At 44.2% G+C, this 17,119-nt stretch overlaps 1 protein-coding gene across 2 annotated transcripts in view; it reads right to left on the bottom strand.

Annotated features, from left to right (window-relative positions):
• Nucleotides 1–17,119, bottom strand: part of lgr6 (leucine-rich repeat containing G protein-coupled receptor 6) — a 36,289-nt gene that overhangs the window by 6,933 nt on the left and 12,237 nt on the right. For both annotated transcript variants that reach the window (XM_084552820.1, XM_084552821.1), the window contains exons 2-9: nt 14,348–14,419; nt 8,260–8,331; nt 6,404–6,475; nt 3,181–3,396; nt 2,993–3,064; nt 963–1,031; nt 442–513; nt 243–314 (exon numbers count right to left, since the gene is read on the bottom strand). In XM_084552820.1, coding sequence (XP_084408946.1) covers nt 243–314; nt 442–513; nt 963–1,031; nt 2,993–3,064; nt 3,181–3,396; nt 6,404–6,475; nt 8,260–8,331; nt 14,348–14,419 — 717 coding nt within the window. The remainder of the gene's footprint in view (nt 1–242; nt 315–441; nt 514–962; nt 1,032–2,992; nt 3,065–3,180; nt 3,397–6,403; nt 6,476–8,259; nt 8,332–14,347; nt 14,420–17,119) is intronic.

Below are 17,119 nucleotides of genomic sequence, written 5' to 3'. Positions count from 1 at the left end.
TCCAACATCAACACAAGCTGTTTTGGCTGTCTCACCAGACATCATAAGTCACACCATTCAACATGTTCTTACAACTCACTCTCTCTTACCACATCAGCACGCAGCGCAGCAATACGCTAACACAACATCATTCAGTAGGCCATTACACATGTCCACTCAACTCTCATTGAGAGGGACAGAGGATGATTTAAGTGGTGTTTGGGCTAACTCACTGGAATGGTTTCTACTGACCGCATACTTACAGTGTGTGCAACTTAGGCAAGAACTGGAAGGCGGATTTCCCTACAAACTGGATGGGGTTCTCATAGAAATGACTGCAAGAAAAAGTGATTTAGACATACGCGTATTAGTTTGTTTTTGGAAATGAGTTGTGATGTGCATGATATTGACATGAAATTCGTGTGTTTATCTAATATGCTTAAGAAAAAGCATCAAGCTCACATGGTTTGGAGCTGAGGGTTTCCCACAAAGGCCCTCTCAGGGATGGCTTTGATATTGTTGTTATGGAAGCCCCTGCAGATATAGATTAAAAAAAAATACCGTTAGTTAATCAATGTGTTTCTGATTTTGTGTTTGGAAGAGCGACAGAGTGTGTTAGAGAGAGAGAGGCAAGTCATGTGTCCTCATGCTGCACCTGCCGCTGCACAGCTGAAAAACATTTTTGGATACATGAGATGTAAACACGCACGCATACGCTGTATCTGAGACGCATATGCACGGCCGCGGAACATCTGCTGAAGCAGAGGGAAAACACGGCTTGTGTGTATGCGCGCGCGCTCGCATGTGTGTACGTGCGGGAAAGCGGCTGCGTGGGTGTGTAGCCAGCACCTGCTTGGGGCGAGAGAGATTGTATCCGAGTGCCACATTAAATTCACTTAACGGGATTACTTGGGATAACGCAACCATGATAGTCATGTCAGGCAGGTGTGTTTTTGTGTATGTGCGTTCGTGTGCGTACTCACAGTTCCTGAAGTTTGCTGAGGGTCCTGATGGCCACAGGGAACTCCTGCAGATCATTGTAGTTTAAATCCCTGCAAGAGAAACCATAATGATGATGAAATAATTTGTCAAAGTCACGACGGAGGTTTTATATCTCTCCAAAGGAAATCATAATTCATCCATATACGATATTCTATGTTTCTGTGTGTGAGAAAGTGTCTGATTACACATGTATGCATAGCCATTTCCTCTCCAGCCATAGAGGCTGACAGCTGGAGAGTGTGAAGTTTGGATATGACCTTTAACCTTTGCTGGTCTGACCTGATTATTTAGGATTTTTTCTCATTAGTTACCCAGGAAACACTATATCAAAACAACCCTTGCTACAGTCGACACAGTTCATTTGCAGGTGGCAGGAAAAGGGCTTGACTGTATAGAAGTATGTATTTTTCCCAAGGGTGTGTGCATGGGAAAAGTTTTGAGTGCATCTTTCTGCAAGTATATATACACTTCTCCTGATTGCACCGTGTGCACGTATGTGCTGTCTTTGAAATTTCTCGACCATCCAGATCAGAGGGTAACTGAAATTCCTATTCGAATACCCAAATGATTTTGATGAAGCACTTTGAGATACATATGCATGCTTTTCAGCGGCTGTTGTGAAATGTTTGGCTGTCTGTGTTCCGTTCTGCCTTGTTTGCATATGCTATAGCGTTTTCCAGCAGGCCCCTGGACGGCTCCTCGTAGTAATGATTTTATAATACACACTAGGGGTTGGGGAGGGTGATGGTGATGCAGATGGTCTCTCGTATTTCTCATAAGCAAGGCCGCTGTGAGAGATTAACCCCTCATACCAGCACAATCCCCACGTCAATGACACCTGCCATCTTATCCCGCTGAATTATCCGTCTCTCTCCACCACTGACGGCCCCAACACTTTAACACACACTATTCTGGTCCAGAGAGCGCCATCTCTCTTTTTCACATTCTCTAGTTTCCCTTCATCCCCTTAACCATGTCTCCCCTGACTTACACCCAGTTTCCTCACATTTCCTTGCATGCATAATGGCTTTTAAGTCGAGTGTAAAGCTGGCCATACGTATGCGATTGAACAGGCTGAAGTACTTGCTTCTGCACACGCTCGCATGTGCCCACACACATGCTCATAAAAAGAAACGCATAATTTTTTACACTTCAACAGGTTGTTAAGCGGCATGCCAGAGACCGTGTTTTCATCAGACCACCATGAATCTTTCAGGAGACACAGTTGCAACTGTCTCCATTTCTCTTGCTCTCTTTCTCCACCTCTTTTATTAGACTGTGTCAATTTTCTGCGGTTTCTATATCGGTGTGTGGTTAGGGTCTGGTTATTGAAGCTACGGCACGTACTCCCAAAAAAGCGTTCCCATAGCTGCATTGTGCTATGCTTGACCCTAGCACTGCTTAGCAATTACTTATACAATACACAGAGGATTGTATTGACGATACTTCAAAGTAATCAAAGAGAATCTTTTCATCTTCACATTCCTGACGTTCATTTGTTGGTTGTGGTTTTGAGAAACGTTCAAGCACCTGCTGAAATTACCAAGACATTAATCATTATGACTTTACAATTTAGTGCAACACTTCATTATTCTTTGGCAAACGTGTTACTTATGATTTATAAAAACACGAATTTAAAGTGTTCCAAGAAACACTACCTTACACACACATAGAAAACAAGGCTGTGGTCAGACACACAGTGTGAGTAAGTCTTACTTGTGTTACCTCTTTATTTTTTTATATTTCAGGGAGTTCTTCATGTATCTCAGGGTTATTCTAAGGCAATGTGATTGCTGTAAACACTACCATACCAAATGAATGTTGATACTTGCTGATACTTTGTCATCACAAAGCCTGCATCGTTGTTTGGGGAAACAAGGAGGTATTCATTTAGGCTGATGATATGAAATCACTTCAGGGTGCGTGCACGTGAGTATGTGAAAGGTTGCGAAGAATGTCCGATGTATAATTTCCAATGGCGTGTGTGCGTATGTGTGTGAGAGATACTCACAGTGTCTCCAGACTGTGTAAACCCTCGAAACATCTCGAGCCCATGCTCTGGATGTGATTGTTGTGGAGATGCCTGAAAAAAAGGCCACACATCTGAAATTACTGCAACCGCTTTGTTTTACATCAACGGAACGTATCAGGTCTCTGATGAATTAAGAAGTTCTGCAAACACACCAAGATGCCACTTACAGTACAACAAGGGCCGAGAGGTTGGTAAATGCGTAGTCTGGGATGTGTGTGATCTGGTTGAGGGCCAGCGTCATGGCCTGCAAGGAGGGCAGAGAGTCCAGGGCCATCACTGGGATCTCCGTTAGCGAGTTGTCGTCCAACCACAGGTGTCTTAGAGAGCGTACGCCTCTGAAGGCCTCAGCCGGAATCTCAGACAGCAGGTTAGCATCGAGACGCCTGCAGGGTGAGAGGAACTGAGCTTAGCGAGATAATCACCGAGTACGGTTTGATTGCTCCTGTGCCTGTGTGTCTGTGCTTATGTGTGCATTAGTGGTTGAGTGTCATGACGCTGAAACACTTGGGCTTACAGGAAGGTTATTATGAGAATTACAAGTGCTTTATACTCCTTCTTTCATCTTTGCTGCTGCTTCTTAGAAGCTCCTCATTATGATTTATTCCCATGCTAAATAAGCCATGTCAAGCTTCACCAGCACAGACATGTATAAAATGTAGGATGAGAAAATTACCGACACAAACATGCAGGAACGACTGAGGCAAGTCTGCTTTATTGGTCTTCTTCATTTATGTTGTAAAGCTTTCCTTCTTCAGTCAGGAAAAAACTGAACTAGGAGGAAGAGGCAAAGGTGCATCTTCAGCTGCCCCCCCTCCCCCCTTCATTCTTTCCTTTGGAGCCCCTGAAACTTTTCTGCATTCAGACACAAACACAACTTCTTTACCTAATGAAGTTATGACAGTGGACAGACGCATCTGCGCTCTCACACATGTACTTTCAGCTCTTCAACCATACAAAACCTAACAAACCTTTGTCCCCTCTTTCCCCCAGTTCCCAAAACCCACAGGCGATGAGTGTGGACACACACCCCACGTAAATACACACATGCACACACACTGTCGATAGTGATGAATGATCCCCTCAGGGCAAAGCTGACAAGCTGAGACCACTTCCTCCTGCTATTCTTCTTTCTTTGGCCCTTCACACTCATTCATTAATCTCCTTTTCCTCCCTCTGGCCCCTCTCACACTCACATTTTGTTTCTTACATCTTCACTGATGCACTCCCAGCCGCTGCGAGGACCTTTGCATCTCAGTCCTTAACTCTTGTTCGTCTTTCAAACATCCTCCCGTATCAATCTTCCGCTGAGGTGCTTTGATTCTAGCGCTACGGCTCCTCCTCACCCTCCTCACCCTCCTCACCCCTCAGAGGCTTCACCAAACAAAGAGCATCATCAAAGTAAAATCTGAACTTGAACTCTGGACTTCTCTCCTCAGGGAAAATTTCCATCAGGAAAAACAACTGTATACACTGGCAGATGCTCGCACACAGAGAGACACCCTCCAGCGCACATGTACGTAAATACTTGTGAATGCGTGTATGCGCACACACATGCACGGCTTCAAGAATTTTTTTATCCGTCCTAAGCATTCTCTTTTTACAGTGCTAAACATCGTCCTTGGGCATCCTGTTTTCCAACTGTGGACATTGTTTGTCCCTGACCCGAATCACAGGATGAAAGCTACGGAAGGCCCTTCAGCTTTCTGGGTTCTTCTCCAGGGCAGAATAATAATTGCTCCTTTGGGTGGACCTGCCAGATCTCTAGAAGGTCCAGACAGGACTAGGAATGTTCCACAGAAGCCAATAAAGCAGACTATTTCCTGTCCGTCACATCAAAGTCCGACGTACGATTACTGGAGTGAGAAGTAGACAGAAAGTGGAAGACTCTTAAATGATCCAGGAGATCTTGGGGCCTGCCTCTGCTGGTTCAATTCTCCAGATGGCAGAAATCTGAAATAACGGGGAACTTGGAGTACCACGTTTCACTGCCAATGAGTTAAATCTCTTAAAAACAGGTTTACGCGGATTTAAAGCTGTTTGTGAAACTCATCCGAGGTGATTATTCATCCTTACCTGTGGGTTGGGTACCCATAACACTGTTGTCTGTTTAGGATGGCACCAAACTCAAAAACAGCACTCGCACTGTGTGTTGTAATCATACTCTTCCAAATGGTGAAACTAATTTCTTTAATCAGTTTCTCCGCTGACAAAAAATGATTGTTGTCTGGGATTTATTTATGACTTATTTAGGATAAACGCTTCCTTTATTCATTTATGCCAATTTAAAATCCATGTGCTGACTCAGTTGCTGTGTCTCCTTCTTTTTACCTGGTGTGTTTTATGTCAGTGAGAGGCGCCGACAAGCTTCACTCTCCAAAGCCTTGCCAGTAATCTCTCTCCACCGAGCTTATCATTACTATAATGACAAGGTGCGTTCCTATGCACCAGCTCTGTGTGGATATGTGCGCGTGTTTTTCATTACTCGAGAGGATCTCTATCTGGAAAAAAGTTTGCGCGGACCACACATATGTGCTCGCTGATCACACACACAGACTGAAGGCAGCCGTCATCATGACAGCAAGTTGTTAATTCAGACATGAGGACAGCCTGAGCCCGAGCGCCTGCCCGTACATTACATGTGTACAGATGTGTGAGAGCAGGGCCTGCTTTATACCAGACCAACGCTGTAGGTGGTAGAGGAGCTACATGTGCGCGGCCCTGCTACGCAGCAACTCCAGCAATTGGAGAGCGTGTGTGTCTGTGTCAACGAAGGAAACGGCTTTATGGATATTTACAAAGAATTATTAATTCAGAAAGCGGAGATGTGGAGTACATGTGTGGTAGAAGGTTGGGAGAGAAGTGAAGGGGCGAGGACTTAAAGATGAGGTGGTCCACATGCACCCGCACGAGCATGCACACTGACGCACACACACATACATACATACACTGACCCCACAGATTAGACAATTAAGCCACCAAACACTCTCATTAGCCAGAGGGATATCAGTGTGGGTGGTGGGAGAAGAGTGGAGGAGTAGGAATGGAGGAGGAAGAGAGGGGGAATTGATGGAAAATGGGGTTGTTTCACAGCTCATTGGAGATGCTCTCCCTGGCCTGCAGTGTCTGCTGTTTCCCTCATGGCTTCCAGATGCTACCATGAACTTCACTGACACAATCAGGCTGTGACTCTTACCATCAGGCAGTGCAGCGCTGAATGCAGAGCTATTGCAGCCAGAGTTGGGGTCTGGTCTGTAATTTGTCAGTGGTACGCTATACCTGCATTGCGGTCAGAGCCGAGATGTGTGGGTGGCCAGAGGATGTTTCATTCCCCGCTGGATGAGGTAGAGTAGCATGATTAGTGTGTGTACAGCATGTGTGTAAAGGACTCACAAGGACAGGAGGTTGGGTAGGTCCCATGGAGCATCATCAGGAAGTCTCTCGAGCTGGTTGTTTTGCAGCATCCTAAAAGACACACATAGAACCGGTCGATTATAGGTATCAGGCCTATAGTTGATTTAGTGCATGCGGTGTGTGTGAGTGCACATCAGGCAGAACAAATAATTCCACAGTGAGGGAAATCTGACACAAGGAAGGAAAGGGCCAGTGAAAGCTTGAAGAGAAGCAGAGAACGAAGGGCAGAGGAAAAGAGAAAGAGAACCTCCTTGGGTGGGCTGCTGATGTCATTTTCAGAAGAATGGAGCAAAAGAGGAAGTGCGGAACAAACAATAGTCCTCTCTTTCTTCGCACTCCCTTGCATCTCTCTATCTTCCTCTCTTTCTTTAAAGATTTTATCGAGACCAGTTGACTGAAATCAACTCACTGGGCACTTAGTTCCCAGTGTGTCGCTCAGCAGCGCCATGATGCCTTTATTATCACATTGTGAGTCTGTGAACATAAGGCCTCGTGTCACAACAGCGGTTAAATATCTGCTCTTACAGTAATACCTATATCATGTAATAAGCTTTGGTCTCTTCTTTGCAAGTATAAAATGCTCTATAACTCTATTGCCAAGTTTCAAGATGGAAACTTTATTTCCTATGTTTATTTACGTAGCTCAGCGTATCAAATGCTTCCATAGTGCAGTGCATTTCATAATGGACCTCCGTATGATTGATTGTTTTAATGCAAAAACGTGCTTCTCTGTTTTGAAAGGAACAGAGGGAAGTTTCCACTGTGGTGGAGATGCCATGATAAATACACTGAACTGAGTCTTTTCCTGTTTTAAAGAAATTCCCGCTGGGGAGCTTCGCTGTGCTACACTCTGGGTTCATAACCTTCTATGTGCTCATGTGTGACTGTGTGTATGAGACTCAGCAGGGACCTTACGGTTAGCCTACACGAGATCAGCGGTATATTTTCTGATTGACAGGACCTGGCTCTCAGTGATAACCAACAGCTCAGCTGCTCTGAGGTCAAAGAGAGTTTGCTGTGGCGCAATAGTGTGAGGTATGAATACATTCAGACGTGCATTACTTGTGGATTTGTGCGTCCTTCTGCAGTAATGACACAATATCCCAGGGCTCTCTGTGAGTTTCACAACACGAGGTGAAGATCAGCTTGTGTTCTTGGTAATTCCCCAGATTCCCTCAAATTATAAACCACAGTTTGTTAGCTGAGTTTATGTTCTGTGGCATTGCTACCCAAGTGTTTCTCAGCCAGAGTCCAAAAAGATTTGAGTCAGTTGCCAGTGGTCACAAAAAAACTCCTTAAAACCCTCGTCTTGCTCCCACTTGAAATATGATGCCGCGCTCACAATCAGAAGGTACCATAGATTTTTTTACGGTTGCTTTGCACTTTTTTTGTAAGGTAATACTTCGCGGCAGCTCTGACAGTTGGTGGCCGTGGATCATAAGGCCATGAACACCGTTCGAGGAATGGGGTGTTAAGAGAACAGCTTTGCATGCAGTTCTTAAGTGACTTTTTGTCACTTGCTGTAATCTCGGTGGGTGGTGTGGCTGGGAGGTCCCGGCATATTACACCTGTGAGTGTGTGCATATGTGTGTGAGTCTTGCAACCGAAACGGGGCATGTTTAGGAATGAGGGAGCTGCAAGCAGGGCACGTCTCCCCCAGCCCCATAAATTTTAACTGCAGTTAATGATGCATAGCGTGTGTGTTTTATTCAAGACAAGAGAACAACTCCTTCCCCTGCCGAAAGGTTGGAGTGGAACACCCCACGATTGTGGAGCTGGGGTGAGGACTAAACCATCAGAGTGGGACAGGTGAGAGGGAAGAGGAGGTTACTCACAGAACTTTGAGGTTGTGGAGACCTTGGAGAGCGTGGCCTGAGATATACCTCAGCTGATTCCCCGAGATACGCCTGAAAGAGACACAAAGACTTCAAAAAAGGGCAGAGCAGAATGTAAAAGCAAGAAAATATATTTAAAAAAAAAAAAATTAAATATGGTCACACACATAAAAAATGTACAAGTCTCGTAGGATAAGCATTGCCTTTTACTTTATTCAAAGTTTTTGGATTAAGCTGAGGTATGACTTCATCCTGGAGTCACTGCTTTGGGGTTACTTTTGGGGCAGTATGCAAATAACAATATTCTATTCCCTTCAGTGTGGTTGCTATTGGCCCAAAGCACACCCTGAAACCTTAACCAGTCCTGGGAGCCCTGATGAGTGAGTAAAGACTGAATTGAATGAGACTGAGATTGGGTCAGCAAGTGCAGCGCGTTAGCATATGTGCACATGTGAGTGTGTTTATATGCATACGGTAAGGTGTATACTATATACGTGCACACAAACACATGTGTGCAGCGTGAATGCGTGCGCTAATTTCCATGTCCTTGAGGTAAATTGGACCCATTCTGAGGGGCCTTGAGGACAGCAATGGAGAGAAACCACACACATTCACACAGGCAATCCAATCAGTTTGTTTATCAAACACAGCACCTAATGGTCATTTGTGAGTGTGTATAAGATGTCCAAATAAATAACATTCTGTCCAACAGCCTAACTCTCAAGGTCACAAGCTGGAAGCACAATTTAAACACAGATTTGCTCTTCACTGCTCAAGACCACCCACTTTTATTAAACACACACACACAAGTTAAAAGTTAGTCATTGGCACCCTCCTCCACCTCACACTGTTGCTCTCTAGGTGACATTCTCCTGACATTTTGGCTTTATGCTAATCAGTCTGCCTCTGGCAAAGTTGTGCTACCAGTGCCAGCATACTGAAATATTAATATAGAGCGCCGTCAGCCTTTCCAAGCTACGATCATCCAGATGGTAATGGATGAGTGCTCCCTGCAAACTCCCTCTGACATCCGATACTCATCATGTCTCAGTCATATTACTGTGCAGCGGCAAACCACACTACCCTGCCGAACGCCTGCCAAATCTCACACTCAATTCCATTTAGAAATCTTATGGAGCTCGTATTTATCAACACAAACACACACACACACACACACACAGAAGACCGCCCACATCAGCATACTAGACTTTAAACGGACTGATCGTTATCCAAGCTATTGCGGGGCCATTTAGTCGTGTCTCTCAAACCACAGTCAAAACTCATTCAAACACACACACTCAATATCGATTTCACAAAATGAAAGACATGTGACGGACAGCTGTTCTGTAGTGACTGAAGCTGACCCTGCAAATCATTTCCTGCTTCAAGGTATACGAGGCTTGCCCTTCGATCTGATTTTCACTCACGTAGAAGCTTGTGCCCACTTGCTCTTTCCCTCCGCGACAATGGGTCTGATACTTCAATACTGCTCCGGTTTCCGCTATTGCACAAGCTGCTCACTTGGGACCGTTTCAATAGCTACTTTTCCAGATGTAACTGTTTCAGTAGGCTTTGCTGAGGTAGTGACACCAGCACAATACATCTAAGTCAATTTCTGCAAACACCCCTAAGTGCCTTCTTTTGATTTCTTTTCAGGCGCTATGATTAGTTACAGACGCTGTGGAAAAAAAGATATAGGTAGCACCAAAGAAAAATAAATGTCTTTTTTATGAGGGGATTAGCAGCGCCAGTAATTCAGAGTTTTAGAAAATAAACATTGTAGTTAAGGCATTGGTATGATGTGCATGTCCTACTGCCAGCCCAGCCTTTCTCTATTAGCCGCACCAATGGAGCCAAAGCACCATTAGAGGGGAATCTTGTATTTTTTTTTTTTTTGTTTTTTTTTTTGTAGTCTTCATTTGTCAGATGGATAATTATGCTGAAAGTGAAGATGGATATTGAAAAGGGGAAAAAAGTTCTTGATAGACATCAACAGAACCCCGGCAGTTGCCATTGACCAACTGTTTCCATGATATCAGTGTGTGTGTTTGTGTGTAAATGATTGTACGTATGAGTGCATGTTCCACACTTAGTCTCCTATTCGTTCCACATCAATCTCATTCTAATGAAAGGCGCCTTGCTCTTGTCAAGCCGTGGCTCCAACAGTTTTTTCTTTTAATTTGATTTGGGGATTGTCAGAATTGTTCTTGGCCCCCGTGCTGCACAGATAAAAATTCCACCTCGACATAATTCCGCTCTATTGAAATGATTTATAGGTAAAACAACAGAGGCCCGTGTGGTTCCAACGTATGGAGATGAGAAATGGAAGGGGTGCCGCTGGTAACAAAGGTGAGACCACCCTGTTATCGGTGCTGATCAGTGAGGGTTTCACTGAAGCATACCAACTGCTGATTATCCTATGTATCACTATGTTCTGTTGCTGCAAAGTAATAAACAAAACGACAGATTAAAGACCTAGAGAACAAAGACAGCATCATATTTTTGGGATACTATCTCAGGTAGTGATAGCCATAGTGGCAGCAGGGCCGGGGTGCCTGATAGGCGTCAGTGATGAAAGGAGAAGGAGTGGATAAACAGGTCTTATCGGAGAGAAAGCGATTTGTGCGGGGGTGTTTTCAGCAAGTACATGTGCATGTATGACCTTTTACACCCTCGGCCCGTCAATAGAAATGTGGTGGGCTAAGTGATTGACACTCTGGTTGGATCTGTGGGCCGACCACTTAACCTGCCATTAACCTCTGGAAATGAAGGAGTAAAATATAGACATGTGGAGTTTTTGTGTGTGTGGCTACGTGTTTGGGGGAGTGAAATAGACATGCACACAAAAACAATTTTGGCAGCGCTAGAAAGAAAAGTCTTAATTGACCTAGATAGTCCCAGCTGTGTGGTGCACCTGGAGCATCAAGACAGCCAATATTCTAACCTCTTAACCCTCACCTACGTCATACTCCTGGCCTATCAGCAGACAATCTTATCACCAGGACGAAGACAAGCAGGGCAGCACTGGCTTCCACTCACCACTTCTCTCCTCTTACATTTGGATTTCATTTGTGTGATAGTCAAAGAGCGCTGGAGAAGCTTGGGTGGATGGATATTCCAGAGCTGGGGGAAATTACCAAAGACAGGGTCGGATTTAGAGTATCGGAATTTCACTTTTTAGCTGATAGCAGGAGCTAGCACCATATTCTCATTCGCTTAAGATGTCGGTTCTGTACCTCAAAAGAGGCCAAGCCAGCCATGATAAGGAGTCAGATTGTTCTGCCTGTCAGGCCACTTAGAAAGGTCTCATTTCCGCTCTATAATTTGGTGGTGATTGACGGCTACAGATAATGATAAGATGAGTATGAGAGACTCAACCCAAACGGCTGATTATGAATCAAAGGCACAAGGTAGAGTGAAATGTGATCTCTGGAGATACAAGCAGCACGGACTTTGATAATGATGATAGGCTGGAAGCACTGTCGCCTTCTAAAGTGCTTTTCGGGAAGAACTTCTCAGGGGGTAGTTTCACCTGATACCATCCTGTGCTAGTTCCAAGTCTGCAATTTGACCACAAATAGATAGCGCATCTTTGATATCAGAGTGGAACATCTGAAAACAGGGTATGTCTTTGATATGCCAGGTAGATGAGTAACCAGTCTTGGACCGTGTACCAGAGTGTGGCCGCCGCTGCCCTCTCATTAATCCGTAGACGCGCTGTCTGCCTCTCAGTCGCCTCTCTTCGCGCTGCGTCTGGCAGACAGTGGCTTGCAGGTTTACGTGTTGGAATTAAGAGGCAATTCACTGATCAAAGTGTTAAATGAAAGCTTAATAAGAGGGACCTTAGATCAATAGAATACAATTTGGAAATAAAGTTAAAGAAATGGCTGGAGGGAGGGACAATTACACTTACAACTTAACTCAATGCTGCGGTGAATCAAAGCGAAGTTCCGCCAGACGAGATTTGCTACCTGCTTTGCGAGTGTTTGTGTGTTTTAATCACCTCTTGAAACCATAAAGGTGCGAGATGAGGCGCAGAATGATACATTTTAAGAGCTTCTCAGGGATACTCTGTAGCTCATAAGATTTTATTCCTTCTCCTCCCTGTAGTGTAAACCAAGATGAAAGTTGGACTCCTTGCTACAAGCAGATTTGTTTTGGTTCATAAGAACGCGGAGTGCTCCAAAAGGGGGAAAAAGTCAGAAAACTATCAAAGGTAGCGACTGCAGCTTGCAATAGCCTGGAGAAATATGGAGATGGGGGGCTGTAGAAATGAATTGGAAGGGAGGGAGACGGGGGGGGGAAGAAGGCAGTGAAGTAGAGCCCAACATCAAACAATTTATCACTCTACCAGTCACAACATGCCTGTCTCCTGCCTCTCCCTGTGCTACCAACCAGCGCTGTAGACCCACATCAAAAGCTGTCTCTCTCGAACCAACACTGTTTGTGTTTAGAGCCTAGGTTTGTTTTTCTAAGCGCTATAAGTTGTTGTAATTATCATCTGTTCGCCATAACCTGCTAGTCTCCATCTCGCTAAACCTTCTAGACAGAAATGGATGATAAAATGTGCTTTTCCCAGCCTTGGAACGCCATCCCCATCTCTGCATAGCTCCAGAAATGGTCAGCAGGCTACGAAAATTGGCTTTAAGGCAAGAACATCCTCCTTGGAAGAGTTACAAAGCAACAGAATGTCTCCATAAAGTGTCTGAACTTGAGAGCGATACAGGCGAAGCAAGATCAACGGGGCTGTAAAACACTGGGAGGACTGTCTCCTGACAAACACTGAAGGTGGAGCTGCATCCAAGACCCCCACCTCCCATTTCCCCAGTGTAGGCAAATGTCAGCCTCAATGTTCAGCATCACTCTGCACTGTATGGTTCTCATTATTAGGCCAACAGCAATATCTGACCTTTTATAGTTGTTGTTTTTTTATGACAGCAAAGGTTGAGATCAGCAGTTCAATAAACTACGGTAAATCAAAGACTGGAATTCAATATTCAGACTTTAAGGTGTCACAAAATTTCATTGCTCGGCTTCGTTCTGCTATTCAGAATCAGTTGGACTGTGACTCAGAGTGAACCGAGCCGTTATCCAGCTAACCTTTTGCTTTCATCATCATTAGCTCATGCCTCACAGGCTGCAGCTGCGAGAATTAGCAAAGAAAACAGCGGCCTGTTCAAAAACACTCCGAGCAGACACACGCATTTCAGGATCCAGAAGTAAAATAATCATGTGATGACTGACATACGCACGCAGAAGCCCCCGTGAATCGCTGCACACTTACACGCGCATTCGAACCCTGAGGGCAAATTTGTGGGCGGCTTTTGTCAAACCGAGACTTAGCCGAATTCTGCTGAGTGGTCAGATCGGATATCGGTGAGGTTGAGTCAGAATGTTTTCAAAATGTTTTACAAATGTGCTATGCCGTGTCTTATTTCATCAGCACTTGTAGAATGAAACCAGTACTTTCCTCATTGCTGAGCAAACTGTATCTGTTTTTATTTCCAGAGAGATATTTCATATATTTGCTCATTTGTATTTTGACAGGTAAAATTATCTTTTTTTTTTTTTTTTTACCAGCCATGAGATGTATTGTGGCACCAACATTCAAATGTTTTCGTTGACAGGACTCCTTAATTTTATAAGAAAAATTGCATTTTTCCCAGTGGGGCTGTCCTGAAGTTCTCCTATAGCCACTGTTTGTTTTGGCAATGGTTCGTGTCTACGTGTGCGCTGCTCCTGCTGAGCTGTCCAGCTGAAGCAAAGTCAAGGAGGGCAAGAAAGAAGCGGCTTGGATGTAGAGCAGAGAACCTGCTCCGTAAATACTTTAAAGACCATATATTCGCTCTCTGAGTGAATATCGAGTTGCCTTCGGTTCCCTCTTTTGTGCAGCCATCCCAGGATCTGCTAGCATATTGCTGCAGGCAGTTTCTTGGTAGGAGAGATCAGAGGCAGGCCAGAAACATCAACCCCACCGCTGAGGTCTGTGCATATCACCCTCTCGGGGAATTGCCGTTTCTTTTCGTGTGTGAGTTGTGACAATGGAGGTTCGTTTGCTGAGTGTGAGCTGAATGATTTTTGTACTCACAGTTCCGATAACAGGTGCAGACGGTGGAAGGCTCTGGGCTGGATCTCACTGATGTTGTTCATACTCAGATCCCTTGAGAGAGAAAATGGAGAACATCAGTATTAAAGTATAAATCAATGTATACCTTGTTAATGCTCTTCGAAGGTACTCAGTACACGTAAAATTACAAATGTTTAGAATGCATTTTTCACGTGGCAATCTATCATCAAGAGTATAGGGAGTACGGCGGAGAGAGAGGTTAGAGGGTTAGGTAGAGAGGTTGGAGGACGAAAGGGAGGAGAGGGAGATGTAGAGAATTTTCCCCAATGAATCATTGTTGGGCAGCTGTAATTTCCTCCTCGTCCCAGTGACTCTTTCTCTTTTCCAGATGTCTCACTAAATTTTCTCTCAGATCTGACCCCTTCATATCTCTCCCCTCTCTCTCCTTCTTCTTCCCCCCTCGGTCTCTTGTCTTCTCTTTTTCTTACTCAGGTTTCTCAGGAGACCTCCTCCTTCCCTCTTTTGTTCATCGCTCCAGCATAGACACAGTCCATTTCACTGCCTCTCTGACACACACTCTGACGTGAGAGGGTGTGTTGGGGGGTGAGTGTTGACGCAGCTGCGATGCGGTGAAACGGGGAGAGGTGCAGGATACTGGGACACATGCATGCACGCACACACGCACATGTTCAACACACGCACACGAAACTTTTTGTAACACTTAGGAACAACTTATGTGTCAGTCTCTGGTAGAAAACATATATAACCTTGTGGCCTCAGTCATGTAAGGTCATCTCTTTGATAAACACAATGAAAGCAAGGAGGTGTTGCGTCACCCCTGCTTTGCTTTCACGGCCCTTGGGGTCTTGCATGACTCTTCAAGAGCGAGGCTTGCATCTGCATGTGTGTCTGTGTGTGTGTATGACAGTAACCATTGCTCATAAAGCCAGACCACCGGGCTAGCAAGTGTAAACTGTGCTCTCAGAAGCCCTTCGCAGTTGGGAGTTTTGACACACGGGTTGTTTGTTTGTCAAGTCAGCCAAGCTGACAGGGGGGCTGGACTGATCTGTCCTCAGGCACGATCCATATCCAGCTTCAGGGAGATGTGGAAAAAACTCTGCATGGCAATAATCTGGTTCAAAAAAAAGAAAAATGGGTAGGCTGTCATAATCAGCAGACGAGACAAATTCAGGATGCCAGGAGTTTGGTACCATGTCAAGGATAACATTTAGCATCGGGCGACGGGATGTGGTCTCCAACTGTCACTTGGAGAGGGGAGGTGTGTTCTCACCATGTGGTGAGCTTGCAAATGAAGCCGTTGCCTTTCGCCAAGAAATTTTGTAGGTCAGATAATTATGTATCCCTTTTACAGCATGTGCTGACACTGAATATTTTGTTATGAGAGCATAATAATGGTAAGTTAGTTTCCTTGCACGGCAATTTGCTGTTACAATTGCCCCCCTCTTGGGAGGTCTGAGTGCAGAGAGAGGGGTTCAAACTGTTACCCAAGGACACATGTAGGGCGGATGCTTTCGATCGGTGATTTAGATGAAAAATGGCTGATTCTTTACTGACATCCTGTACCTAAGTGGACTTTTGATCTTTTACATTACATTTGTGTTTTACTCTTGTATTTGATTAACACAGGAGTGGACATTATACACATTTAAGCTGCAAAGAGTGTTAATGCATATTAACAGCTGGTGATGATGTCCCATAAGATATGAAGGTCAAAACACTTGTAATACATAAAGCAAATGTATTCTTAGACGTACGTGTTTTGGCTTGTGGCATTGGCTTGTGTTTTGGCTTGTGGCAAAACATGTTAATTATGATAGGGATAAGTAAAAAAAAAACATAAAGAATAATACATCCACACTAATATATTATATGGTAGCAAATAACATGTTAAGAAGGAGCAGGGTAGATGTTACAGGTATCAAAACATTCAATAAAGTTTTCTCTAAATGTTTAAGGACATTTATTTTGTGTGAGTATAAACCACACCGTTCTGCGCTTGCAGTGCAAGCCAAACACTAAATATTACAGCTTCATTACAAGCTCTTATCATTGGATACAGTTATATATCAGATTTATATTCAAAATACACACAGTTACAAATAAATGAGTAGATATAGTACATCCAACATTTTAAACATTTTACATCCCCAGTATGTAAAATGCCAGAACTAATCTAAGCAACTTCAGATTTTTCTTACTTTTCGTATGGAAAATGTCTGATCGGCAATGATTAGATGAAGCTGAACCTGTCTTATTTGAACTACAGCTTCTATTATCTTGTGTGCTCTTTGCTATTGAAGTATGAGCTGTCACCATGCCAAGACAAAAAAAAAAGCTCCCTAAAATCTCGAGATAAAAAAAGGTTGTCTGGGAAGGGATTTAAAAAGATCTCCACTGATTTAATATAAATCATTCCACTGCATGGAAAATCATCTACAAGTGTTCTGCACAGGCTCTGCAAGTTCGTAACTCTTTCAGCTGTTAAGGCCAAAGTGTATTTTATGTGTCTTCTATCGAAAAGAGATTAGACGAATTTGACTTTTCACGGTAGGCGTGCCCTTTACAGTTCTAAAAAAAGCACAACTCCAGTTTGCCAGCAAACATATAAACAAGTCTGTTGTAATAATGTGCTCTGGGCAGACGGATCAAAGGTAGCTGTCGAGCCTCAGTAACAGAAGGCATGTTTGGCACGGACCAAAGACGGCTTTTACGGTGAATAACCCGTATACCAACTGTGAAACGTGGTGGTGGAAATGTTATGGTTTGGGGTCG

This window comes from Chelon labrosus (genome assembly GCF_963514085.1).
Source record: "Chelon labrosus genome assembly, chromosome: 10".
Taxonomy (NCBI): domain Eukaryota; kingdom Metazoa; phylum Chordata; class Actinopteri; order Mugiliformes; family Mugilidae; genus Chelon; species Chelon labrosus.
This window is presented reverse-complemented; position numbering and strand designations above follow the sequence as displayed.